Genomic DNA, 26946 nt, shown 5'->3' on the forward strand with positions numbered 1-26946 from the left:
ACAGAGCTTTGACATCAAAATAGTGGTGTCATTTTGAACAAACTTGAATACCTTCACTAGGATAAGATTTTTGAACAAACTGACCTGATAATATCCATCTAGCCAGAGTTGCAGCATGGAAGGAAAACCCAAGACAATTTGGGCCTGAAAAACCCAAACGGCCCAACTCGAAATGGAGAAGGCCTGGCTAGAAGCTCCTCAGCCTTCTTCCTGCGTCCTGGCCGCACCGTAATCCTCTTCGTTCCTACCACCACCGCCGACCGCCATGGCCGCCGCTGAGGTGGATCCCGCCCCCAACCCTACCTCCGACCACCCCAACGGATCCTCCGCGCAGGACCGGAAGAAGTCCCGCGAGAGCGACCGCCGCCGCCGACGCCGCAAGCAGAAGAAGAACAAGGCAGCGTCTAACGCAGCAGATGCGGAGACCGACGAGGAGGCTGCGCCGGACAGCGCCAAGGATAACGCCGATCCGAAACCCCAGGTACGATGCGCTTCGTAGCAGCATGGAGCCGTAGGGTTTAGGTTGCAGATGGTTTTGGCCTGACCTAACCACCTGGTGTTTGGTTTCGCCACAGGTTGAGGTGGAGGTGGAGTACGTGCCAGAGAAGGCCGAGCTTGACGACGCTCTCCTCGCCGACTTCAAGGACATCTTCGACAAGTTCACCTTCAAGGACTCTCCTGCTGACACCGAGGTATCACCGTGTCCAGCACTCACCATTTTTACTAACTCCAAGTAAAGGGATTGGAGACAGCTGCCTGCACTGGATTTAGTACTCTCGCTGCTCTGGTGTGATTTGATTGTTGGTTTCCTGTTTTGCTGATAGGACGGTGAGAAGAAGGATGAGGCTGGCACTGATGCAGCGAAGAAGGGGGATGAGTCTGACTCGGACGACGATGCTCAGGAGGCCCAGCAAAAGAAGGATGGGGGTGTATCCAACAAGCAGAAGAAAGTTTGTTCATCCAATCACTGCCTGTTTATTGATGACATCTTACGAGGGATTATTTTATGTATTTATTACCTTAAAAAAAAATTTGGTTTGTGCTTTTCCAGCTGCAGCGGAGGATGAAAATTGCAGAGTTGAAACAGATATGTGCCAGGCCAGACGTGGTTGAGGTAAGGTGTCTCGTATTATAGTTATCTATTCATCTGGGAAGTTTAATGTCTATACTTGATTGAATTTGATTCCTCTGCTTCCTCCAGTATTTGTCCATCTAGCGTTTCATTGTGCCAAAACCTGCCTTGAATCCAGAGACGTGTCCAATGATGTACTATTACCTTCCATCGTTAGATGATTCAGTCCAACTAAAACTGCTAATGAAAAATTCTTTCCAATTTCTGGCATGCAATTTTATCCACATTTTTGTTCTTTGTCCCTAGTATTGCATGCTAAGTTTGTGTGGCACATTATAAAAACCTTTCTGTTTTACTTGTTTAATAATATGTTGCTACAACCCATCTTGCACTGTTGTGGTTTGGGTACATTGCTAGACACGTTTGTTGGCATTTTATTTTCACTCTTAAAAAAAAGCTACGATGGCATGCACTGATTCGCACACACCTCTGCAGGCCAAGGTTGCAATATTAAACTGAAGAGCACGTTAAACAATTTTGTGCATTTATTCTAACTCTTTATGTTATGACTGTAAGATTGTTTATGGATGGGTGTCGTTTGATACAACTGTGCTCGTGTTGCTAGGTATGGGATGCGACTGCATCAGATCCCAAGTTACTTGTCTATCTGAAGTCCTACAGGAACACAGTACCCGTCCCAAGGCACTGGTGTCAGAAGAGGAAATTCCTGCAGGTTTGTGGTTTATCTGCCCTGAATATGGATCATGTTATTGTAACATCCCTGGTTTTGGTTAGTCTCTTAAAAGCCTAATTAGAGTGTTTAAGGGTTTGAACTTAGCACTTAGATTTCAAATCTTGTCCTTGATTAAGTGCAAACTCACTCAAGCACAGCAAACCTCGCAATTAAAGGCCAAATTGAACCAAACCAAGTCAATACAAAGGCTAAATATGAAAAATACCCAAACCAGGTTTGAATGGTAGCAAACATCTCAAAAACCCCAAAAGACCAAATTGAATTGGAAGTTCAAACACTTAATTTGGTGAAAATGCATTAAAAAGGCTTAAATTGGGGGCAGTTAATAAATTCAAATTTTATATAACAACTTCACCTTTTGCCAATACAAAAGTTGTAGAACTTTTCAAAATAAGCAACTTTGCTTATTTGAACCTTTGCTAGTTTTGAGTGGAACTCGCCTTCGTGTGAGTATGCTTAACTTCGATCCTGAACGAGTGGTTTATCGGGTGAAACCCGATGGACTACCACTTTAACTTGATTAAAGTGTCTGCCTGCATGTGAGGCGGTGTTAAGTACACTTTAACCAGGTTAATTTTGGTGGTTCCGCCACAGTTATGTTGCTCAATTAATTTATAGCTGTGCTTCTGTGCTCCTTCAAAAAGTGACTTTGCAAACTAAATAAAGCAGCACAGTTTAGTATCTAAATAGAAGTACTTGCAGATCGAGCTTATCTTTCTGCTCGAATATTCAGTTGGAAAAGTGGAGAAGTATATCAGTTAATTAATACTAGCTAATAAATATGCCATCCTTCTCTGAATTAGTTACAGAATGATTGGGAGTGGAAGGGGTGGGAGAACATAATGTCAATAAGGTTTCACCCCTCTTATACAGATATTGAGATATGTAAATTCTTTGCAGGGATGATGTAACAACCTTGGAGCAAGAGCTTGGTGATACTGTACTTGAGTGGTTTCTATAGTATGGATTTTAGTGTGTTTAATCTAGTTAATTTAGGTGAGGCATCGCTGAGATTATGGGTTTTGCTAGGATCTATGGCCTTTGACATTCCTTTGTAACTTGTGCGCACAAGCCTGACTCAAGTCATTGCAGATATTGTTCTTTCCTTTTTAGTATATGGTTTTGAATTCTATGTTGAACTGAGCAGTGCCATAACATTTATGTTTTCTGAGTTCATTTTTCACATTTCAGATTTTACGTCATCATGTTATTTCTTTCAGGGGAAGAGAGGTATTGAGAAACAACCTTTCCAACTCCCTGACTTCATTGCAGCTACTGGAATAGAAAAAATAAGACAGGTAAATTAAGATCTTGACTTCTAGTACTTTATTGTGACACATGGTAGAGGAGTTATGAGTTGTTTGAATTTTTCTTTTCAATTTTACAAACATAGGTGTCTCATTACTGTTTCAGGCATATATCGAGAAGGAGGACAGCAAAAAACTAAAGCAGAAGCAGCGAGAGCGTATGCAGCCCAAAATGGGAAAGATGGATATAGATTATCAGGTCAGTTTGTTCAAAATTTTATCCTAGTGAAGGTATTCAAATTTGTCCTAGAAGGCAACATACAATTTAAGTTTTTCATATCACTATTCTTATAAAATTGCCGTCCCCTGCTTCTCTCTGAGAGAGTGTATTCTATAGCATAGAAAGTGTTTTATTGACTTAATTTGTCTTGCAAACTTAATATCTGTGCATCTTTTTAGTTACTCCACTTGCTTGCTGTCTCTAATAGGATATTAATTGTGATAGCAGCGTTGATAATTGATATGTAGTTGTATGGATATAATTGGATGTATTTGCCTCATATATTTGGTTTTATTATTTATCTCGTACATTCAATTTTCTTGATTTTACTGTGTCTTGCTTAAAACCTGTTTGTACTTTGGCTCGTTATTCCAACATTTAGGCTACTAAAAGTGATATTGAAGCATACTGATATGGTAGGGTGTATTTGTCACATATGTTCAGGCTCAGTTCCAACCTTTTAACTCCTGGCATGATTTGTTGCGGGCAGGTTTTACATGACGCTTTCTTCAAATATCAAACGAAGCCAAAATTGACTAGTCATGGTGACCTGTATTATGAAGGAAAGGAGTTTGAGGTAGTTAACAGTTTCTATTTTGGAAATGAGATTCTTTGTAATTGTTCATGAGGCCCAGGTGCTCTTCACATATGGCTCACTGGGCACAATGCTAACGTGTGTGCATAACACATGGCAGGTCAAACTTAGGGAAATGAAGCCCGGTGTTCTATCCCGAGAACTTAAAGAAGCTCTTGGTATGCCTGATGGTGCGCCACCTCCATGGCTTATAAACATGCAGGTAAAAGGAATTTTCATGCAGCTAGTCCTCTGGTTGATAAATCCCTTTGTTAGCATATTGACATCATATAATTTTTGCAGAGATATGGCCCACCACCTTCCTATCCTCAGCTGAAGATTCCTGGCCTCAATGCTCCAATTCCTCCTGGTGCAAGTTTTGGATATCGACCTGGAGAATGGGGAAAACCTCCTGTTGATGAGGTATGCTAATTGCCAATTTTTCCCCTCCCGGCTCTGATTTAGTAAAAATATTTTCCTCAGTGAACTTAACATATTCTCATGTTATCTAATCTATGGCAGCATGGGCGCCCCTTGTACGGAGATGTTTTTGGAGTCCTACAGCAGGATGAACCGAATTATGATGTATGTTTAATTGGCACAGTTTCTTCCTTGAGCCGAATCTCTAGGATTTATGTGTACGAATTTCTAGGATTTTTGTGTACTCTTTCCATGTTGGCATAGCTGACTATTGTGTTGCATCGTAGGAGGAGCCTGTTGACCGTAGCAAGCACTGGGGAGACTTAGAGGAGGAAGAGGAGGAGGAGGAAGAGGAGGAAGAGGAAGAGGAAGAGCCGATGGAAGACGAAGACATGGAAGAGGGCATGCAATCTGTTGACACCATTTCAAGGTGCTCGCATATTACTTTCTTTGATTGATTTAGTTAGTTTTCTTAGGGATATAGAACTAGGCCTTGATGCTTCATTTTGAATAGCACTCCCACTGGCGTGGAAACACCTGATGTTATCGATCTTCGGAAGCTTCAGAGGAAAGAACCCGAAAGACAAACAGAGAAGCAGCTATACCAGGTGAGGGCATGCCTGTGTTTTTTTGTAGTGTTTGAGGCTAATCTATTCATGTGAAAGTTTTAGTTTGGTTGTTGCAATTGATGACCAACATTTTTATTGTTTGTATCTGAAGGTTCTTGAGCAGAAAGAGGAAAGAATCGCCCCTGGGACACTGTACGGATCAAGCCACACGTACGTGACACACTCACTGATCCTGAGAGATGCCAGTGACTAGTATTTTTTGTTGTTTTGTTGTAGCTCTAGCATGCATGGGTCTCATTTTGTATTTTTGTGGCATCGCAGGTATGTGCTCGGGGCACAAGACAAAGCTGCTCCCAAAAGGGTGAGCTCCGTAGTCCCTTGCACACTATGTTTACATGTAGTAGTAGCTTGTTTGTCTGTATGGTCCAGTGAGTCAGGGTGACTGAGGTCTTGCTATGGTTGTGTTTTGCAGGTTGATCTTCTCAAAAACCAGAAGTCTGATAAGGTGGATGTCACCATACAACCTGAGGAATTGGAGGTTATGGATGACGTATTGGCGGCCAAGTAAGATATATGACCTGCATAAGGGTGTTTGGCACGATATCTGTTGATGCGAGCATAAGTGCTAACATATTTTTTCTGAATCGCAAAACAGGTATGAAGAAGCACGAGAGGAGGAGAAGCTGCGGAATCAGAAGGAAGACTTCAGTGACATGGTGGCCGAGGTACGCGTTTCTGGCACGGTCCTGGTTTAACAAGAGAATAAAAATATTAGCAAAGATGTGGAAGCCGAACGAATGATGATCGGGGTGGTTTGGTTTGCACAGAACGCAAGCAAGAGGAAGAGAAAGCAGCAGGAGAAGGATGGGAAATCGAAGAAGAAGGAATTCAAGTTCTAGGGGTGAAGAGCTCGACGTCGGCAGACGTCGCTCGTCGAGACCATGGCGAGAAGAGATGCCTGTTTGCCTGCCTTCATCATCTATAGATGCAAAGAAAATAAGTTTTTACCGTCCGCGCCTTAGATGTTTTAGATGTATATGCGTGCGTGCATGGATGAATGCTTGTTTCGCCGGATGATGCTGTGTTTGTATATACCTGTGCGCTGAAGAGCATGTTGTCGACTAGAGGAGAGCTATTTCCGTCTTTGCTGCGGATTCCATGTTGGAGTGATGAGCTCACCTCGCCTGTCCGTGTTGTGGCTGGAATCCCACTCCTTCCTTCAGGACGGGATGTGCCATTTTGGATTGTTTGCGTGAGTGACTTTAACCCTCCCGGAAGAAAGGCGTTGACATTGCATGCGAACGGCTCCTAAAAATTAAGCATCTGCTCCTTTTTCTTGCAGGTCTCCAAATGAAAGCCAACCCTTTTCCAGACAGTTGGTGGCCGGGCTGTAAATGACCGAATTGAAAGGATGCAAATGCCAGGCAAAGTTCATCAGCAGGGGGGGCACGTGGCAGGTCCAGAAGCAGGACACGCGGACTCTGACTGACGCGCGCGCGCGCCCTGCTAGCTCTTGCTTGCCCTCAAGCCACTGCAGGTCCATCGGCATCGCGCTTCCCTTTTGTTCCTAGCTATCTGCTCCTCCACTCCTTGCAGTGAGCAAATATATAATGGTGCACGAAAGAGAAAAGAAAAAAAAGGCATTTTTATCTCATTCATCCTTTAATTTTCTTTTCTATGGTTGAGTATGAGGGTTGTGGGGTCAGCTTGGTAGGCTCCGGCTCCTCCTCCGGTTGCCACGAGAGACTGGTGGAAGGTGACGTGAAAACTTGAAGTTTGGGAACAGTATTTTTCAAGTCTGTCTAAAGTTGCTTTCATCAGATACATGCCACCGCCACCCGAGACGGTGTAGAGAGCAGACTTAGTAAAGAACTCGACTACCAAAAACCGCACTCTGCAGTCACAATTAAACATGAGTCAAATTCCATATGGAGTAAGCAAGACAGTGATGTTGCACAGATTTAATTAGCTTGTTTAATAATTGCAGCAAATTTGAACGTTCAAGACCACCTAACCAAAAAGATTTGGACAATCTAAGAAAGGATGGAGCTGGCAATGGCTCACCAAACTTACTCGATTAGTTTAAAGAAATGGTAAAATTTACATACCTAAGTTATAGCAACATTCCTAAATTTAGAGCTTGATTATACTTTCTAACATTGCAGTGCGACAAGGATGCTAGCATAAATAATGAACCGCGCCGTTTATCACAAGGATAGTGTCGTACCTTTGGTCTATCCCATTCCACTTCTTCTTCACGAAACTACAGGCTTCCTCAAACCAGCTTTTCTTCGGCACCATGGATGTTGGAATCCAAACACCAGATTTGTTCTTAGTGTATGAGCTGAGAGGCCTTGACTCTACCTGTATTATGGAAATAAATATCTGATTCATTCTGTTTCAAATTCCTTACTGCAAAAAATTCAAACAAAGCAAGAAATGACAAGAGATTTGCAAGGACAAATTGGACTCCTTGGCAGGTACACGACGCCGTGGCTGCACATATCATGGTGCCAAATTCAATTGCATCTGCAGGTGATGATCCCCTGCTTGCTACTTTTCCCCAAATCACATCTCAGCTGTATCGGACTGTTTGGTGCTTGTTAATGGAGAAGTGATTTGAGATTGCTAACACACTACCGACCATCCACGTCCTTCCACCCCTTCCACTTCCACTACCGAGCTTCACCTCAACCTCCTTCCACCCGAAAAATCACAAGCCCACGTCGGTCGCGCACAGATCGCCCCACCCTGAAGCCGAGCGGCGCCAACAATCGGTATTCCTCCCTTTCCCTTCGGCCTTCGCATCCCTCTCCCCTTGCGGGTCGCTGCGGCGCCGTTGGGCTGCACGTACGAGCCGCTCGACTCTTGCGGACGGATTTGCAGGTCTACGCAGGCTTGCGGCGTGGGTCGACCCAGCGGGTTAGCGGCTTGGCCCGCGCCGTTTGCATCCCTACTTCCACCACCTTCCACTACAACTCGAAATCACAAATCCAAATCGCAGGTGAGCCCGATCGAAGCGGAAGGCCCTGCAACCTCCTTCCACTAGAACTCGAAATCACAAATCGAAATCGCAGTTGAGCCGATCGAAGCGGAACGCCCCGGAACCCAAAAATCTAGCCGACCCCGGAACCCAAAACCCTAGCCGATCCGATCGAAACGTACCTTACTCATAGGTACATTGCTGGCGCGGCGGATGCTGCTGCTCGCGCTGCGGAGGATGCGGGAGGTGAGAACGCGAGGCGCCATGGAAGCCGCCGACGCCGCGCGGGAGGCAGTGGGCGACGCGCTGTCGGGCGCCTCTGGAAATGGTAATGGCGACGGCAACTGCTCTCGAAGAATTGGCGTTGAGGGGGTGAAGGGTTTTAAGGATGGGTTTGTTGGCTTCCCCGGGTGCGGTCCTGGGCCAATTGACTTGCTGTCACTGGACCTGGGCTGCTATTGCTCTGATGAAGGCCCTCATAAGAAAGAAAGAAAGAGGAGCGGCGGCATACCGTGCGGTTGGTTGGCCCCGTGGAACCAGTAGATGTATAGAATCTAGAAAGCCAGAGGCGATTGGAGCTCGTTGGAAGGAGGAGGCCATGGTGTTGGAGGCGCTCCTCCAGTGCAGATGGAAGGCGAGGCGGTGCGCGGGCCGCCGTCTTGGCAGCGACAGATCGAAGGAACGCTGCTCCTGCCATTGCCATTGCCATGCCCACCAACAATGGATTGGATCTTGTTCGTCTTCTTTCCTGGCCTGGCGATTAATGTTAGAGAGAGAGAGAGAGATCGAATCGAATCGACGAAGAAAGGCTGGCTATGCTAGGGTTGTGTGTGATTTGTGATCTTCTCCTCTCTATTCGGCTGGTTATATATATTCTACCGTAGATTCCGCTTCGGCTCCGGCTCCGGCACGGAATTCGGGATCGGGACGGAGATATGGCAGAACACGGAAGGAACGCGCGCTGGATCGGGACTCTCTATGCCCGCCAGGCACAGGCGCACAGCCGAATCGGAATCGAGCGGAGAACCAAAGGAGATCCTAGTGCTAGTCAATCTCTAGCAGCAGGAGGAATCCTACCTCGCCTGTCCGTGTATGGTGGTTGCCCTAGGCTGGAATCCCACTCCTTCCTTCAGGACGGGATGTGCCATTTTAGCTGGTCATAGCAATTAATTATGATGCATGGAATCGGACATTGTTGTATGAAATGAAGTGAAACCATCTACTCCTCGATGCCGGTCTGTGTGTGTCTTATAATCTCTTTATAAACATTTGAACACGAACAACATTTGAATGCCATGATCGATCATGTATAACCGGAAAGTGGAAAAACAGTAGTGGGCTAGGCCCCACTTTGATGAGCTTTCCCCTTTCCTTCTTCCTCGTTTGTGATCGTTGTTATTAGGCCCATTCTGCATTGGGATCTGCATCACCTGTATGCGCACTCTTTTATCCATTCCCTATCCTTTTTTTCCTCCAGATTCTTTCGCTCAAATCATTCTTGTACATGCTGCTTGACGTGTTGCCTTTTTATGTCTCTGTCATCCATCTTCTTATCTCATATCTAGCTACATCCATTTTTCCACTTTCTGTTGAGTAGTTACTACTCTTTGTTGAATGATGACGCTAGCTAGGCCACTAGTCAATCTGTGTGTCCTGATGTTTCCTAGCGTAGTAGTAGTAATCTACTAGTATTAGGCCTGGTTGAGGATCTTGAGCCTTTTGTCAGTCTTGGACCTACCTTCTCATTTTTGTTTGATCAATGCATATATAGGTCAGCGACCAGCCCCCTGAGGCACGGATCATCTGGTTTTATTCCATAATGTGTGCCATCATGATCTTTCAGTCACTGTTAATATCAGTAGATGCTGTCCAGAGTCATGTATTCAGAAGTGGATAGGAAGGTTGGAACTCTTCTAGCGTCTTCAACTCTGAACATAAATAGTAGCTGCATCACCAAGGTCACGGAATTCCACTTTTTCCGCATTTTACAATATGCGTGGAGGCAAGAATCATCAACACCAAGATCTGAAGAATATTCATAGGTCTATCTTGAGGAGCTGGTGGGGAATAATAGACCTAAAAAATGACTCATATGAAAATCTGGCAGTTTTTTTCCCCGAACAAAAATCTGTCAACTCAAGTTTGAAACTTTGACTTGCTGCGGATGGATGAGTCTTGAGTCATAGGATGGATGCTGTTCTTTATTTCTCCTCTGCCTTATGCATATGTACCAGTGCAGCTAGATATGTCGCATGGTCATTTGTCATTTTACTAGCAGCTGCATGCACTACTGCTATGTCCTTTACTACCTACTAACCTCTGTATCATGCATGCAAGCTATAATCTTGCGAGTAATTGAACTCCGCAGGTGATCTCCATTCTGATGCATGTAAGTTCAGACTATAGTAGTACATACAGCATACTAGGAGACTAGGAGTAACTTGAGGAGTGAAAGTACCATCTCTTGATTACGGCATAGATTGTTTGTGTGACTGACTTTAACCCTCCCGGAAGAAAGGCAGCATTAACATATCAAGTTGACATTGCATCCAAACGACTCCTAAAAATTAAGAAGGTGATGCAGGTCTTCAAATTAAAGTCAACCTTTTTCAGACAGTTGGTGGCAGGCTGCATCGATCTGTACGCCGCCGGTGAATGAATGAAAGGATGCAAATGCAAGGCAAAGTTCATCAGCAGGGGCACGGGGCAGGTCCAGAAGCAGGACACGCGGACTCTGACTGACGCGTATGTGTGCGCGCGCCCTGCTCTTGCCCTCAAGCCACTGCAGGTCCATCGCATCGCGCTTTCCTTTGTTCCTATCCTATCTGCTCCTCCACTCCTTGCAGTGAGCAAATATAATGGTGCACGAAACAGAAAGAAAAAGACATTTATTTCATCCTTTAATTTTCTTTTCGAGAAAGTCACATTATGCAACTATATATGAATTCCACCACCCAACTTATTTTGCTGCATTGCGTATCTAAAATCATGGTGTGATTTTAGTATTCAGGTTAAGGCAACCATAGAGTATGAGGTTTCTAGTTTCTACTCCTGCTAGTATGCTTTACACATGGTCTTTGCTGACATATTTCTTTTCTTCTTCTTCTTTACAGTACTCCTCTACTTGATTGCGAGATTAAGTAATTTCTTTCTTTCTCTTATAGTTGTTGGTGACTATGTAGTAGAATGTGTGGAGCAAGTCCGTTTTGGCTCTCCACCACTACTCCCAAATCTTCTTCTCTTCTTATGGAGCCAGCCAGGAGTCTCCATTATTCAACGGCGGGCCCACAAGAAAGAACCAAAAGGCTAAGGCACCCTTCCTTCCCTGTTCCACCACCCCTAACCTCTCGACCAGACCTGCCAGCCATTTCTCAACGGCCAGTCCATAAACACACACGCACCAGCTATCACTGGATGCAGCGGCAGATTAACGAAAGGCCAGGAAGAACAGGAGTAGAACCTCCATCGAGGGACCACTGCATTCATCTCCTGATGCCGTCTCCTGCAGACACAGTATCCAACTCGATTCTGCTCTATCGTCTTTAGTGGCCATTGAAGACCACCACACTACACTAGCGCTGATATCTGTGCATGGTTTGCATTCAATGCTGTGGATGAGGTTCTTGCTTCATCTTCTTCCTCTGCGGCCGCCTCGCCTATTTGGTTATCTCTAGTGGCAGCAAAGCTTATATAGGCGGCAGTCAGTCATCGCCGTGTTGCATTGGGTGCTTCTTGGAGGTGACAGCAGAACAGAACTGTTCGTTCTTGGGCTTGGAGAGGGAGGAAGGATGGTGACCACCAATCTTGAGGCCTTCCTGGAGGCTGCCACTCCACAGTTGCCATGGCGGTCGGCTCCCATGGTGAGACCTCACTCTGCAAATGTTGGCATCAACCTTGTATTTGTAGTCCATGATTCAGTAAGTTGTAAATGCCTTAGTGTAGTCTGATATTTTTTTTTATAAAAAAAAGGTGAAGTCTGAATTTTCTTGCAATCAGTACTACTATCTGACTGAAGGCTGGTCTACCTCCTGATTCAGCAAAAATTGGACAGCAATAGGTAGGAACAGAATAGAACATTTTATTCCTGTAGCATGATTGTGACATTCGCACTTAATGATATGATACTCTGTAGCGATTGATAGTACTAGCATTCTACTCTTGTCAAAAGTTTTCTGCTGTTACCTGCACCAGGCCCTGCTCTGAGCAATGCCAATAATTCTTTGGTTTTCCTTCTGCTCTTACAAGGAATGTTTCCAAGGACCAAACGATGTTTGGCAACTGGACAAGAAAGATGTGGTGGACTACTTCACCCTTGAGGATCTATGGGAGCATTATTCTGAGAGCAGCGCATACGGGCTCAGTGTTCCCGTCCGTCTCGAACATGGCAAGTTCATCACCCAGCATTTTGTTCCCTACTTATCGGCTATTCAGATATACACCAGCAAGACATTTGCTGTTCCCAGGTATGTGCCTAACTACTTACTAGTTTTGATTAGTTGCAAACAAGATTGTTCCCTGCTGGGAAACTGACCATTTTCGCTGTCCCTTGAATTAATGAAACCACACAGAAGCATGGGAAGTGATGAGACTGATTCTTGGAGTGATGATAGCACTGCTGAGAAGCTTTGTAGGTCTTGGGATGCTGCATCAGATGATTCATGCCCCCACCAAGACTTGGATTCTGTTCCTGCAAAGCAAGGTGGATACTTGAATTTCCAGTACAGTGAATGGGATCCACCCTATGAGAGGATTCCGCTCGCCGACAAGGTATTTTTCCTAGCATAATGTTGGGATGTTAAATTGCTTCAGCTTTGGAGTTGGGTAGCCAATATTAGCAGCACACAACTCTAGTAAAATATTTATTTGCATTGAAAGGTAAATTTGAACTGTTGTGTTGCTGGTAACCAGGTGGCAGAGCTGGCTCAAGATTACCCCTACTTGACGTCGCTCAGGAGTGCAGAATTGTCACCTTGCAGCTGGCTATCCGTAGCATGGTACTTGGTTTTACACCAAATTTCACTTCTTTGTATTAGCCATGTTTTTTTTACCTCTTTAAGGCATTACACTGCACTTGTAGTTAGTTGTAGGATAAAAAAGACAGGATGTAATTGCCTTTGATTATGGCTAAACAGTATCCTCTTTGACGAAACAAGAGAATCCATTACCTCAAAAAAAGAGAGAGAGAGAGAGAATCCAAGCAACATGAAGCTACAGAGATATAGTCACCTTTAAGAGCTTTATCCCTTGAGTATAGTTGTCCATTTGGATTTCCCTTTTTTTCCTATAACCAGCTAGTCAAGATATTCACTTTGGCTTTGTCTTATCCATAATCAGGTATCCTATTTATCATATCCCATATCATGGAAACCTGAAGGGGACCTGCGCATGCTTTCTGACCTACCATTCTATCTCGTCGGTGTTTCAAGGTACAGATGTGCCACCCACTCTGAATTGTTGACCTCGAATAATTCAGAGCAACATTTTGCATCAAAGCATCTTGTTATCTGCATCTGCGTGTGTACGGAATGAATGAGCGAAAATAATGACTGCCTGCAGACAAGATTGTGCAATGCAAGGACGATGACGGTGCAGTAAGCAGCAGAAGGGCGGCGAGGAGCGTGGGTCTTTGGCCGTTCGGGCTGGCCACGTACAGGATGGAAGGGAAGCTTTGGACGCAGCCTGCAGGATCATCAGACAGCAGGTTGTCCGATGATCTGTACGGGGCGGCATCTTCGTGGGTGAAGCAAGTCGGAGCACACCATCCTGACTTCAACTTCTTCACATCTCACACCATCAGATTGTAACTATACTAGACTGCTGCCCGTAACACATGAGTTGGTTCACAAGAAACAGGAAGCTCTTGCTACCAAGAAACAGGAAGCTAGGTTCCCTCCTACACTGGCTCATTCGCATATCCAACTGTTTTTTTAAAACATTATTCAAGTCCAGCTCACTAGCTCCATGGAATGGAATGTGTTTTTAATCGATCAAAAAATGCAAAGAAAAAACAAAACAAAATTCAATGCCGTTCCCTGAAGCAAAGCAATGAGTCAAGTGGGCCTAGGCCCAACACCATACCCGGGCCCACACGTCATCGCCGTCCACGCGCACTAAACGCCCCCAGTTTTTGCACTCCGGTCCTTCCCAGCAGTCCCAGGCCGGAAAACTCGAATTACAACCAGGTCCACGTCGCCGGCGCGGCCATGGCGCTCGCCTTCCTGCTAGGTTTCCTCCTGGGGGCCCTGGCGCTGGCCGCGCTCGAGGCGGCCGCGGCCCTCACCCTAGTTCGCCGCCTCCGCCGCAGGCAGGCAGCGGCGGAGGAGCCGGCCGCCGACGAACTGGAACTGCCCGGGGAACGCCCGTTCCCCTACTACGAGAAGAAGGTGCCTCTGCTTGCTCCGCCAACCTTTGCTTCCACTTCGATTCGATTCGATTCGATTCGCTCGCCTTCCTTCTTAGGGCACCCACCGCCATGGGAGTAGAGTAGAGTAACTGCCTCTGCAGGACCGACCGATCGCCTCCCCTCCCCCACTTTTGCTGCCTGCGACAAATGACTCGAGAACCTTCCCTGATGGAGCGTGTATTTGTTTGTAACTCCGGTAGCTAGCTAGCTTCCTTTCTTTCACTTCCGTTGGATGGGAGGATCCTCCACTCACTGTGAATTCGTGTCACTTCTCCCCGGGTAGCTCGTTCAATTGCAAAAAGCGTTTGTGATTCTGTGGCTAGATCTCACCTTTTGGTTGCTGTACTAGAGGTGCTAATACCAGTGCTTGTGGTATGTCACCCCATTTGCTTGATTTACACATTCGGTGTTCATTAGCCAGTAGTACACTGCAAAGCCACTGATGATAGCTGTGTAAACAACATTATTCATAGATGAGAATAGCTCATTTGTCTTCATACATGACACATTTGTTGACCTGTTATGCCCTCAGCTGTTCATTGTCATTCTATACTTTGGCATGCCTAGCTCATTGGCGTAGCACTCAGGTAAATTTAGTGGTAAGACACAGCTGCAACAGTATTATAATGGACTAATAAAGATCAGTATATGCTCACATACATAGATTGGAAAGGGAGAGGACAAAACAATCCTGTCCGAATACGTTAACAGTAATGTGAAGTACTCACAATTTCACATTAATATCTTAAATAAATCTGCAGTTCACACCTCATCGAGTTGCTTCAGCATAGTGTCGAGTACATTACATTACTAATTGATGACGGGAAATCTGAGCTATTGGCATGTATTTTGTATCCTGTAATTTTGATTTGGGAAAAATCTTTTAACCCAAGTGCTATACGTTTTCAGGGTTCTCTGTGGATACTGGAGCCAGAAAAAATACCAAAAGTTAGTAATGAGCGCCTATCAGTTGGAGGTCCCAAAGAGACGAAAGACAAAAAGAATATTGCCGAGGTTTTCCCTGCAAAGAAGATGGCTAAAATCAAGGGACACTCGCTGTGCTTGTCTGGTCCTGATGGTTCCCAGGCAACCATTGAGCTTCTGAATTGCACAGTCCTTGCAGTTTCTGCATCGAGTATGCCCTCACGAAAATGGTTAGTTGAATTGGCCATGCATTGTTAATTATCAAATACAGTTCAGAATTATATTTAAGTAATAAGGACATTGAAAACGTTGGTTGGGATACGTATATCTTGCAATCAGGTAAAGGTTAAGTACGTTTCTTGAAGGAACTTCTGTAGAAGTGAAATTCATTTTTCAAGGTAGTTAAGAGTGCTTGTCAAGCAACTTTCTGTGCCTTAGCTACTTTAGGGGTTGAACAGTGATCATCGACTTTTATACTTGACTCTCGATGTAACTGTACTGCTGTTTCTAACTGTCAGGGCTAAAAGGTATCCAATAAAATTAGAAAGCAAGGACTCTGAGATTTATAATGGAAGCAAGGTCTGCTATCTTTATACTGACACTTCCTGGGAGAAGGAATCATGGTGTAAAGCACTTCGTGTTGCAGCCACTGCTGACAAGGAAAAGTTAAATTGGCATGCCAACCTGAGTGCGGAGTTCCTTTATTACATATCATTGCTGAATTCTGAATACCCATGTTTCCTAAAGCCCCCAGTACTCTCTGGTGAGGACCATGAGGTTACGGACAGGACATCAAAGACTGATGGATCTTCAAAAGTCCGTCTATTCCTCAAGAAGTTGGCAAAGAAGGCATCTGCAAAGGCTCCATTAGAGGGCAAAACAAGTTCAGGATCATCAGTGCAGGGAGAGAAAAAGATACTTGATAAATTGCGCAGCTATCAGGGTGCACCGTTTATTGAAGCATTAATAGGTCCACAAGAGGACAAGCTCGGCAGCAGTTCGGTGCAAGATACGGTGAAAGCAACTGCCCCAGCTGCTGCATTGAATCACAATGGACAGCTTCCAGCTTCGCCTGATGTGAATGCAGATGATCGAGTTGCTGATGAAGGTACACTTTGTTGGAATCTCCTATCATCGCGATTGTTTTTTGATGCTAAAATGAGTGATGAGATAAACAAGGCTATCAAAGCACGCATTCAGGTTAGATATAATGCTCAATTTCAATCCACTCATCTCTGTAACTTCTACTGATTGTCTTTTGTTTGGTTAGAGGACTTTGTCAAATATGAGGACCCCATCTTATGTGGGTGAAATTACACTTACTGACTTCAGCCTTGGGGAACTTCCACCTTATGTACATGCAATGAGAGTCCTTCCGCTGGATCTGAATGAGTTGTGGGCCTTTGAGGTTGACTTTGAGTATTCAAGTGGAATACTGCTGCACATTGAAACAAGGCTTGAGGTTCAGGAACCAGAGTTGCAAAAGGACATTATGAAAAGTAATTTTGGAGCAGATGCTGATGGAGAAGTTGATTCTGATCTTCTTGAAAGTATTGAACAGTATGGTAACCAATTGAAAGGTTCACATACATCATCTTCTTTGGCTGGGGAAAAAGACGAAGCAGGTCTCTTTTAATTTCGTATGTCTTTCCCTGTTTAAAATGTCTATTGGAATCATTATTTGTTCTTATGCATGAAGTGATTCAATGATTATTAAGCAATAAAGATAAGTTCATATCATTTATTTTCTGCCAAACATTTGTATCAATTCTTATCCTCAGTATCTTGAGCATTTTGTTTTCCTGTTTTGCTTATGTATAATTAATTGTACAGACTTAGAGTATACCTTGTTATTATTTATGGTCCAACAGCTGCTTCAGGCCTTTGGTTGACAGTGTTTTATACCGTTAAAATTTATTTATGCATTGAGAGACATTAGATACACGCTACCAGAATTTGTGTCCTCGTTTCTTTCTTTATTATATCATTGTTAAAAAATACTGAGCTGTGAAAAAAAAGGAAATGGGCAAAACACATATGCATCAAACTTTGATTTGGATCATGAATGCAATTGTACAATGCTTTTGTAACAGATGTATCAACTCAGTCGAAGAGCACTGGATGGACCTCAGCGTATATATCAAGATGGAAAAATATATTGCATTCGATAGCTGATCATGTCTCGCAGGTTTGTTAACCTCATAATGTCTCTGTACCACCAGAAATATTTCACATGTATGATGCATTTCCTTCCACTATAGGTTCCACTTTCTCTGGCAATTAGGATTTCATCTGTTCGAGGTACCTTGCGGATACATGTGAAGCCCCCTCCTTCTGATCAGATTTGGTATGGATTTAAGTCAATGCCTGATCTAGAATGGGACTTGGAATCTTCTGTTGGGGATAGGAAAATCACCAACAGTCATATTGCTACACTTATTGGCTCCAGATTCAAGGTATTGAAAGCACCTTTTGCTCTAACCATGTTCTTCCTTGGGTACTTTGTTGCTCTAATTGTGAGACATTCTTCGCTGTTCAGGCTTCACTTCGTGATAACTTAGTACTTCCGAATTGTGAAAGCATCTCCATGCCGTGGATGTTGGCAGAAAAGGATGACTGGGTCCCTCGCAAGGATGCTCCTTTTATTTGGCTAAATCACGAGACCACTGAGATGAGAAGCCATGCTACAGCTACAGCATCGACTCAGCCCGAGGAAGGTGGCCTGAAGGATGATGGTAGTAGCAAAAGGCCGATGCCGAGTTTACCCATTTCATCAGCTGGGAGCGAGGAATCACTGAAAGCAGTGGCATCCATTGACGAGGCAAAGCAAGAGCCCGTGGCAGAAGCATCATTGCACAGCCAGTCTTCACCGGGTCCAGCTGGTGAGTCTGTCCATAGCAATGAAAATGATGAGCTGAGGAGGCCACTGCTGGTCACTGAAAAGCTCCAGGAAGATGCTTCAGAAAGCAGAGTTGGGTCTCCCACGTACACATCTCTGAGGGCCGTGATACCAGTGGGGGAGCAGCCGCAGGCATCAGCATCCATCATTGGAGAGGATGCGAAGAGAAAAGGTGGGAGGAGAGCTCGGATGATGGATTTCGGGAAGAGGATGGGAGACAAGCTGGAAGAGAAGAGGCGGACCATCGAAGAGAGAGGGAGGCATATCGTGGAGAAGATGCGAGAGAATGCTAGGACCAACAGCTTGGAGAGGACTAGCAGCTAGTGAGGATGTAGGATCGGCAGCTTGTTTCATTGATTGGGAAACGGTGTACAGCCTGAACTTGTATGCTTTATTTGTAGAATGGTAGCTGCTACTCTTGCAAGTTGCAACGTTAATTTACGTCTCCACGATAGCCGATCTATGTGGTGGCAAGTATTCATAGATGGATGACCGATGTGCTTTCAGTTGCATGTATCTTGTGTGTGCAAGCTTCTGGAATCCTATGGAAAAAAAAAGGAAGGGTGGGAAAACGCAGGCACCAAGGGAGAGGCTGCTTGCGAGTGACATTACTAGTAGAATATATACAGTAGAAGCAATTAAGCAAACGTGTTGAGTAAGAGTAATTATTTGTCTAATAAAAAAAATCAAATGTTTATAATCAGATTTGTTGCGATAGCCTGTTCGCTTCAGATTAGTTTGCTTGCTTAGTTCTGGTGGCATGTTTCTGGTGTCATGTAACAAACCAAGCATGCATATAATGAATTGTGACTTCTTTGTTGATCAATTGTTCTTTCTGTGAATTGTGCTGATCAATATGCAATAAGCACCTGGCTACATACATTAGCTAATGAGGTTTTTGTGATGTTTCAAAAAAAACTACTAGTTTCGGTCCAGCCACACCAATCCAACAGGAATCTGGAGCGAAATCAAGAATTTCTTACATTACGGACTCTGTTCCTTACTTTCGACTTTCGAGGCAGCCAAAACATCAACTTGCAGCCCCCATATTTCAATCATACAGAAAAAGACGTCTCAAACAACACCAATCAAAATTATTCATATTTTCTACTTACTCTCCGCTAGTTCTAATTTGAGCAGTATCTTTTCTAATCCTTTTTTTGGAACGCTGGATTCAGTGCTGTTACGATAATACAACCTATAATAAAATCGATTATTTACATACAAGAGCAGATCCAAATCTAGGCACAATCTTGAGTTGAGCCAGTCACAAGCAATTTTTTTCTGCCACTATGGGTACGTCCATCCAGAGGCGCAAAATCTCTAGCAGACAAGGCCGAACGGGTTTTGCCTGATGCATCGCCATCACACGTCACCCGTGAACTATTATATCTTGAAGTGCTTGTATCCATAATCAGAGTTCGTCATGCCCTCTTCCCAGTCGCCCATTCTTTTGCCGCCAAAAACAACTTGTTTGATGCCCACGTGCCTGCAAGTACAGCCAAAGCCAAAATGACATCAAAAGTGAGTTATAGCATATGGTCTTTTTAAATATAAAAAACAAAATACAGAATTTCATTACGCATATATTCCACTTCGAAGTGATATTGCCCGGTGATCTACCAGTCAAGCATTTCGCTTGCTTACCTAGAATTAGATACCTGGAATAGCACTAATAGCACTGATAAGTGGTCCTATGTCGCACATCTATGCAATGCATATCCCCTGATTATAAAGATAGCATTAAAGGAATGCACAGCAAGCAGGAACGTAAAATGGCAAGTTTAGTTTCAGGGTTACTACCTTTATACCTTTCTAAAGGGTTTAAAGATCTCTTCTACTCTTTGGGTTTAACTACACATGTCTTGGAGTTTCCAGCACCAACTGATTGCCACAGTTGGGCTGATAATGGGACGGACAGTTACAAAGCCACTTCCAAGCTAAGACTGCTACTGTATTTTACATGATCAGTGAAAGATGTCTTACTCTGAGCTCAACTGTGTTAGGCAGTTCAGTAATACATCCAATGCAAGGTAATCCGAGGTTCCGAGGTCCACCCTGAAGAGGAAGTGAGTTTTAGAACCTGTACATATCATTATACAAGTGCCCAAATTGTTGAGTGTTTACAATGCTCACCAAACCCTGCCCCAATTGTCTTGGAACTCGACATCACTGATGTCATGGAAAGATGATGGCAATACCGAGGAAGCTTCGCCAGAATCATATGAAGGGTCATAGTCCAGCATTGAGTTGGACAGCTGAAATTAATATTGATAACATTCAAGACATCAAAAGGAGTCGAGGAATTAAATAGCCAACAAAGAATTACATTTGAATGAACCCTACCTGCAAATTTGAAGAATTATAAGCTCCAAGCCTTCCCATGACGTACCAAGCCTGAATTACCTGTGAAGCACACTTCATGTAAGACAGAATATGTTGTTTTCTGGATAAGGAAAATCCAATGAAAGTGTATCATGTCACTTTACACCGCCAAGCAGGTCAACATCTCGATCTGTTGGTTCTCCAAAGAGCTCAAACCAAATGAATGAATTCAACGGGTTGAAGCTGCAATAATACAGTAAGAAAAAAATTGTCAATCAGTGTTTACTTGCTGACGCTGCAATAATAGAAATAAGAAAATGATTAATACACAAGTTTGAGCCTGTAAACTTGGTTTAAAAAACATGAAACTTGAGGAGATGATCGTCTATTTAGGCAGAGGCCATTTCAACTGCTATATAGGATCAAAGCTATGAGGTAAAAAGAGGGAAATATATCCTTTTTAGCAACATGGAACCATTACATTAGGAGAAGATGTGTTTAGCAGCTCAGTAGTCCAATTGAGTTGAAACTATCAAAGTATCATGTGTGCAGCAGGAAATATTAGCATGTTCCACTTCTGATGTGTTCACACGTGGAAAAGAGAGGGGTACAGGTGCGACTAGTATGGATGGGATTATGGGAATCTTACTCTCGGAAGCTGACTTTAAAAGCAACAATGGACCCTGTCTTGGATTTATTGAATTGAGCCCTGCCTTTCTTGCGCACCCTTTCTTGGATCTGTGAATTGTGAATCGTGTGCGTGAGGCTTGACATAATCACTGCCTATTAGGCTAACAATTTTTCCTCCACTGAAGGCAGGACTCACCCTTTGCTTCATGAGCTCTGGGTTTCCGATGCTATCACCGAGAATGGCGCGGAGCTCCTCGTCATCCCTGCAGGCATTCTCCAGAACCCTGCATTACCACGTCACAGCATTATTCATTTCAACGGTAAGCTAGGGGAAAGGTGAGATGGAAACAAGCAAACGAAGACATCCAGGCAGTAGGGAGAGGAAAAGGATGCACGAGTCGAAGCTGCGTACCTGGCCCATCCGGGATAGGTGTGCTCGCGGTCGTACTCGCGGCGTCGGCGCTCCTCCCGCACCTTGACCAAGCGGCGCTCCCTCGCCGTGGTCCCGGACGCCGCCGCCGCGTCCTCCCCAGCGCTGCCCCTCCCCGCGACGGCTGCGGATATGCGGATGCCGAGAGGACGAGGTGGTGGCGGCGGCGGGAACGCCGGGAAGGGGGAGAGGAAAGGGGTTTTAGCTGGCGGGAGGACTAGCCGTGGCATCGTCGTTTCACTTTCACAGCAGACGCGAGCAAGACGAAGCTTATCTTCTTCCTCATTCCGCTTGCTATTTTTGGAATTTTTTATTTTTATACGCATACCGTGGTTTGAAACGGCTACCAACTTACGGAAGTGTACTGTAGCAACCGGAATTTCCCATCTCTAAACAACGTATCCTTAAAAATCATAAATAAATAATTCATATGAACTTGGATACACATAACCTTAAAAATCATAACTAATTCATATAAATTTGGATGGAGATAAATTTTATATCAAAATTGTAGTTCTTAACGCGATCTACAACTTTGTAGTTCAAAGTTTTATCATTTGGAATCATCTTGTGCTCAAATAATCGACACCAAGATGATTCCAAATGAAAAAAGTTTAAACTAAAAATTTGTAGATCTTGTCAAGATTTATAATTTTTGTGTAAAGCTTATCTTCATCCAATTTCATATGAATTAGTTATGATTTTTTGAAGATGTGTTGTTCCAGATAAGGGAAATTCCACCGGATTTTAGATCTAAACATTGTATTGATTATTTGAGTACCAAGATAATTCCAAATGAAAAAAGTTTGTTGTAGATCGTTTCAAGATCTACAATTTTCATATAAAGTTTATTTCCATTCAAATAGTTATGATTTTTTAAAAATGTGCTGTGCAGAGAAGAGAAATTCTGCCAGTTGGACCGGTGGTAGGATTGCTACAGTGCATCTTTCGCCGGTTGAACTGGCTATAGCTGTTTCCAAGAGCGGTACGTATAATTCTTTTATTTAGATATATATTTTTGCAAAATACTAAAATAAAAAATTCCCTATTTTTGCCTGGGCCTGAGTGGGCTGCCTATTTTCATGGGCCTGGGGAATCTCGGGCCAGCCAGTATTCAGGTCTAAAATTAGCAAAACAGTAAGCAAGCAGCAGATAGCATTCATTTCCTTGTAAGCAACACAGACACATGCCTCACACAGCGACACATACAAACACAACTAAGAACTACGCTTATGCTATGCTATAGCAAAGTGAATGTATCCACCCAGCACGGAACAAGAGTCAGTATATAACTGGAGCGTGTCAGCAGCATGGCTTGTCCATTCAGCCCCAGAATACTAAGGGGCCAATTTACAACGCTCCTGAAAATAATTTTCAGCACTGGACTAAGTACACAAGACAATAAATGAAGGAATCATGGTTGGAGACCGAGAAAAAGAGCACAGAATTACCTAATTTCCTTACGGCGTTGGTATGATCGAAGGGAACAAATGGACCAGGCCATAGAACTGTAGTTCTGCGTTTAAGTATCCAGTGTGGTCTCTATAGATAGTCTGGCCTTAGAGCAGGAGCATATCCCCCAGACTCAACTGCAGGCTTCGTTGATTCCAGCCTTGCTTGGTGCAGCAATTTGTAAACACTCTTCGTGATTAGGCCCCTCTCGATTGCGCGAACCCACAACATATTAAGGGTTTCCTTCTCATGAGCATAAGATGTGCAGAGGCTGTTGTAAATCTGGGGCGTTATGTGTAATTGATTCTTCGCCATGTCATCCAAGGTATTCGAAGCGGCAGCTGGCTTTCCTTCGGTCAGATATGCATAGGCAAGTGTGGCATATACTAGACTGTCACCTACTAAACCTTTGCCCTGCATCTGGTCAAATACGTTTTGTGCCTGGTCAACCAAACCTTTTCTGCAAAGCCTTCGAATTAACGACCTACAAACTGCTTTATCTAGTGGAAAGCCTCTTTTCATAAGCTCATCAGGTATGAGTAGCACTGCATCCACATTATTCTTCTTGCAGAAACCATCAACAAGCCAGGAGAATACGCTATAGTTGGGTGAAAAACCTGCATACAACAAAACAAAGCACAGCATCATCAGAAGAGATTATTACTATAGCTAGATAATCAGAATTCTTTTGCTCATCTGATGCAGTCTTATAATCAGCTGGTGATGGAAACCGGGTATAAGATAAGATACATTTGAAGCACGTACCTGCATCGACCATCTCAAACAAGGCTTCCTTGGCTTTGTCCAGCTCCTTGGCCTTGCAGAATCCATGTATGAGAGCCTTGTAGGTGAACTGATTCAGCTGCAGCCCAGACTCCATCATCTTCCTCTTGACCTTGCATGCTGAAGCCATGTCCCCTCTCTTGCAGTACGCATTGATCAGCGTGTTGCAGGTGACATGATCAGCCTGCAGCTTCCTCTCATCCATCTCGTTAAGCAACTGATTGACCTCCTTCATGTTGCCATCCTCACAGAGCTTCCTGAGAATGGCATTGTAAGTCGCGACCCCTGGGGGCATCCCCCTCGCCTCCATCTCCTCTCGTAGCTTGACCGCCTCCCCGATATCGCCCGCACGACAGTACCCATCAATCAGCGTGGTGTAGGTGACATTGTCTGGTGGAACCTGTGCCGCAATCATCTCTGTAAACAGCCGAGCCGCCTCCTTCACCCTGCCGTCCTTGCACAACCCGTGGATCAAGGAGTTCCAAGTGACGGTGTCTGCCTGTATCCCCTCCTTGTCCATCCGCTCCCGCACGCACATGGCCTCGTACCTCATCCCCTTCCTGCAGTAGAGGGCGATGATGGTGTTGAAAGAGAACTGATCCAGGGGCACGCCAGCCGCGTCCATTCTGGTCATGAGAGCCTCGGCGCGCGCGGCGTCCCCAGCCTTGAGGCACACGTGCAGCATGGCGTTGCACACGTGGGTGTTGAAGGCGACCCCGGCCCTCGCCATTTCGTCGAACACCCTGCGCGCGGTGGCCGTCATCCGGGCCCTGGCGAGGGCGGTGAGGAGAGCCGTGCAGGCGTGGGCGTCGGGGGCGAGGCCGCGGGCGCGCATTTGGTCGAACACCCGGACGGCGTCGTCGGGGCGTGCGGATTGGGAGAGGACGAGGAGGAGCCAGCTGGGGACGTGGGGGCCGTCGTCGGCGAGGAGGGAGGGGAGCAGGAGCGGGGAGGAGAGCGGGTGGCGCAGGGAGAGGTCCCGGAGGAGCGCGCGGGCGGTGGGGTGGTGGCGCGGGTGCGGCGCGAGGAGGCGGAGGAGCGCGAGGGAGGCGTCGAGCGGGTGCGGCGGCGGCAGGGCGCGGAAGAAAGCTAGCGCGGCGGAAGGGAGCGGAGAGAGGCGCTGAAGGATTGCGGCGAGGAGTGCCGGGGCGCCGGTGAGGAGCGGGAGGTGGAGGTGGGGCCGGAAGGTGGATTTGATGACGGCGGCGCAGAGCGACCGGGAGAGGTCGACGCCGGCGGGAGGTGGCGCCATGGGATGGCGGGAAGTGCCCCCAAGCGCTTGTGATGTCTACTAGAAAAGGCAGTTCAAAATATGGCTATGGCGTTTTCAAAAAAAAAACCCATGGGAATTCTATAAGTTTCAATGGCACTAGGAGTATATTATTGAAAAAAACCATAGGAGTATAATTAAATTTTCTTTTAATTGCATACAAAGTTGCCGAAATTCTTGCAGCTTTTTTTTTTCTTGGCTGACCAAATGTAGAATGTCACCAGCACATAATTTTAACAATATAGGAAAGCACATTTGTCATGGCTCCACATCAACAATAATAACGTAATGATAAACACTAGAAAGAATCTGTAATAGCCACACGACAGATTGACCAAATATGTCTAATGAAGACTCCCCTCTGATATACAATGAAATGTCGACGAACCTCCTTGTTCCTTGATACAAGTGTTCTTCACCCCTAGCAGTGCAGGTTTCAAGTTAGTGAATATACCAGCTCGAAAATCTGATTGGAGCTAACTGTAGAAAAAAACATGCATAATGCACTTGCCTGGTTGGTCATCTACCAGTGAGATCATAGATTATATAATAAGTCGACTAGGACATGGACATGTTATCCAATACAACACTCTAACTAGTATCGCTCTATAAAATATTGTGTTCAGATAATGGTAACCAAAGGTAGAAAAGGTTTGACATGAGACAAACTTAGATTGAATAATATTTGTGATCAGAGGAAAATATATGAATTGAGGCCCTAAATCTGCATAATAAGAATTAAGAAACAAAGTCCAGATGTGAAATTGGCAGAATCATTTGGTTTGAGCACTAAAATATAATAACACCACTAGCAAACATACTAAAATTGTCCATGGTACAATTTATGGGAAAGAAACATGTAAGAAATATTTGTATTCCACTACCCAACAGTTGAATAGCCTTCTACAAAGATACCTTCACATTGTTTTGGTAATGAAGTTGCATTGGACTCTAATGCGCAAAATCTCATATGGGAATAAGTGCTATACAGCAATTCTAATCAAAATAATTGTAAACTAAATTTAATCACTGCTAATAACGAGTGAGTTGTCTGTGCTCTGAGCATATATAGATGCTCTCCTACTCATCTGGAAGCATATATGGCTGATGGAATGGTGCTGTAGTTTGTGAATCTCTAATCTGTTCAAAGAGCAAAGCTACTGCTATCCTACTGATTTGAACCGGTATCCTAATATTAAGCTTGAGAGCGAATTACTAATCTGTAAGAGCAGTGCGAGCAATAAAATGAAAACATTAGAAGAGAGAAAGGGTGTGGCAGGTAACACTGACACCAAGTCGAAACTTTCCCTTGACACGCCAACGAGTCTTCCTCTCACCCTGACCAATGATTTGCCCTTTGTTCCTAGTTCCTACAGGCACAGGTGGTGACAATAGCAACAGGTGATGAGATGGTAGATGATGGTACAAGGACTTGTGAGCATGTGGCTGGCAGTGTTTAGGTGGTATTGCAAAATATATGGTTTGTAGAGCCTTAGAATGTACACTCAGAGTCCCCCTGCCGTGAAGGAAGAGTGCATTGCCACCAATATAATGGATGTCGCAGGGACAAACCGAGAATTGTGAAGGTCGGGTACTGATAGAGACAGCCACCAGGATCTCCGAGTCGCATTCCACCAGATAGCAAAATCCACGGATTGGAAATGTAGCGATCAACTTTGGTGGTGGCAGCCAGGACGAAGCTGATGAATCCTTTTCCTGCTGGGGTGGTTCGATTCGTGATGTGTATCTTGCCTCGGAATGCAGTGGATTATAGCAGCAGTTTTCAAGCATCCATCCTGAGACTCGCCACCGCTGATCCCCGGAGACGCTGATGGAAGCGACAAGGTCGCCTCTGAGATGCATCCAATTCCCTGCCTCCTCCTTGTACTCATTCCCGGCGGGAAGCACGTACGGCAGGAGGGTCGCCAGCG

General features: G+C 44.8%; 5 protein-coding genes and 1 long non-coding RNA gene across 7 annotated transcripts; 3 read left to right on the forward strand and 3 right to left on the reverse strand.

The window, feature by feature from the left end:
- The first annotated feature begins 196 nt into the window (after window positions 1-196).
- On the forward strand, window positions 197-6059 carry LOC117841652 (uncharacterized). Its single transcript, XM_034722102.2, has 18 exons — window positions 197-481; window positions 576-692; window positions 825-950; window positions 1052-1114; window positions 1698-1805; window positions 3047-3124; window positions 3240-3332; window positions 3844-3930; window positions 4049-4150; window positions 4231-4350; window positions 4450-4512; window positions 4635-4777; window positions 4862-4955; window positions 5068-5126; window positions 5238-5277; window positions 5389-5480; window positions 5572-5641; window positions 5744-6059. Exons 1-18 carry the CDS (start codon window positions 266-268, stop codon window positions 5813-5815), a joined length of 1743 nt encoding a protein of 580 aa, XP_034577993.1. The 5' UTR covers window positions 197-265; the 3' UTR covers window positions 5816-6059.
- Window positions 6060-6325: 266 nt separating this feature from the next.
- Window positions 6326-8369, reverse strand: LOC117841655 (uncharacterized). The gene is made up of 3 exons (XR_011896977.1): window positions 8082-8369; window positions 7144-7280; window positions 6326-6810 (listed from the first exon to the last, which is right to left on the reverse strand). It is a non-coding gene; the product is annotated as an uncharacterized lncRNA (long non-coding RNA).
- A 2683-nt stretch (window positions 8370-11052) lies between these two features.
- On the forward strand, window positions 11053-13866 carry LOC117841669 (uncharacterized). Its single transcript, XM_034722131.2, has 6 exons — window positions 11053-11759; window positions 12145-12362; window positions 12468-12666; window positions 12808-12893; window positions 13234-13325; window positions 13456-13866. The coding sequence occupies exons 1-6, from the start codon at window positions 11688-11690 to the stop codon at window positions 13701-13703; spliced, it is 915 nt and encodes a 304-aa protein (XP_034578022.1). The 5' UTR covers window positions 11053-11687; the 3' UTR covers window positions 13704-13866.
- A 167-nt stretch (window positions 13867-14033) lies between these two features.
- On the forward strand, window positions 14034-18637 carry LOC117841662 (uncharacterized). The gene is made up of 7 exons (XM_034722115.2): window positions 14034-14282; window positions 15212-15456; window positions 15745-16426; window positions 16497-16851; window positions 17320-17414; window positions 17488-17682; window positions 17766-18637. The coding sequence occupies exons 1-7, from the start codon at window positions 14103-14105 to the stop codon at window positions 18447-18449; spliced, it is 2436 nt and encodes an 811-aa protein (XP_034578006.1). The 5' UTR covers window positions 14034-14102; the 3' UTR covers window positions 18450-18637.
- A 446-nt stretch (window positions 18638-19083) lies between these two features.
- Window positions 19084-21801, reverse strand: LOC117841668 (uncharacterized). 2 transcript variants are annotated; one of them, XM_034722130.2, is made up of 9 exons: window positions 21493-21801; window positions 21277-21364; window positions 21100-21188; window positions 20615-20693; window positions 20472-20531; window positions 20262-20383; window positions 20112-20183; window positions 19773-19850; window positions 19084-19614 (listed from the first exon to the last, which is right to left on the reverse strand). In XM_034722130.2, exons 1-8 carry the CDS (start codon window positions 21738-21740, stop codon window positions 19820-19822), a joined length of 789 nt encoding a protein of 262 aa, XP_034578021.1. In that variant the 5' UTR covers window positions 21741-21801; the 3' UTR covers window positions 19084-19614; window positions 19773-19819. The 2 variants fall into 2 exon arrangements, with proteins under 2 accessions (XP_034578021.1, XP_034578020.1); XM_034722129.2 differs by lacking the exon at window positions 19773-19850 and having other exon boundaries at window positions 21493-21799.
- An 847-nt stretch (window positions 21802-22648) lies between these two features.
- On the reverse strand, window positions 22649-26833 carry LOC117841665 (uncharacterized). The gene is made up of 5 exons (XM_034722118.2): window positions 26588-26833; window positions 26306-26385; window positions 23728-25436; window positions 22962-23579; window positions 22649-22871 (listed from the first exon to the last, which is right to left on the reverse strand). The coding sequence occupies exons 3-4, from the start codon at window positions 24995-24997 to the stop codon at window positions 23053-23055; spliced, it is 1797 nt and encodes a 598-aa protein (XP_034578009.2). The 5' UTR covers window positions 24998-25436; window positions 26306-26385; window positions 26588-26833; the 3' UTR covers window positions 22649-22871; window positions 22962-23052.
- Between the last annotated feature and the right edge of the window lie 113 nt (window positions 26834-26946).

The sequence above is a fragment of the Setaria viridis genome, chromosome 1 (assembly GCF_005286985.2).
Source record: "Setaria viridis chromosome 1, Setaria_viridis_v4.0, whole genome shotgun sequence".
NCBI lineage: Eukaryota > Viridiplantae > Streptophyta > Magnoliopsida > Poales > Poaceae > Setaria > Setaria viridis.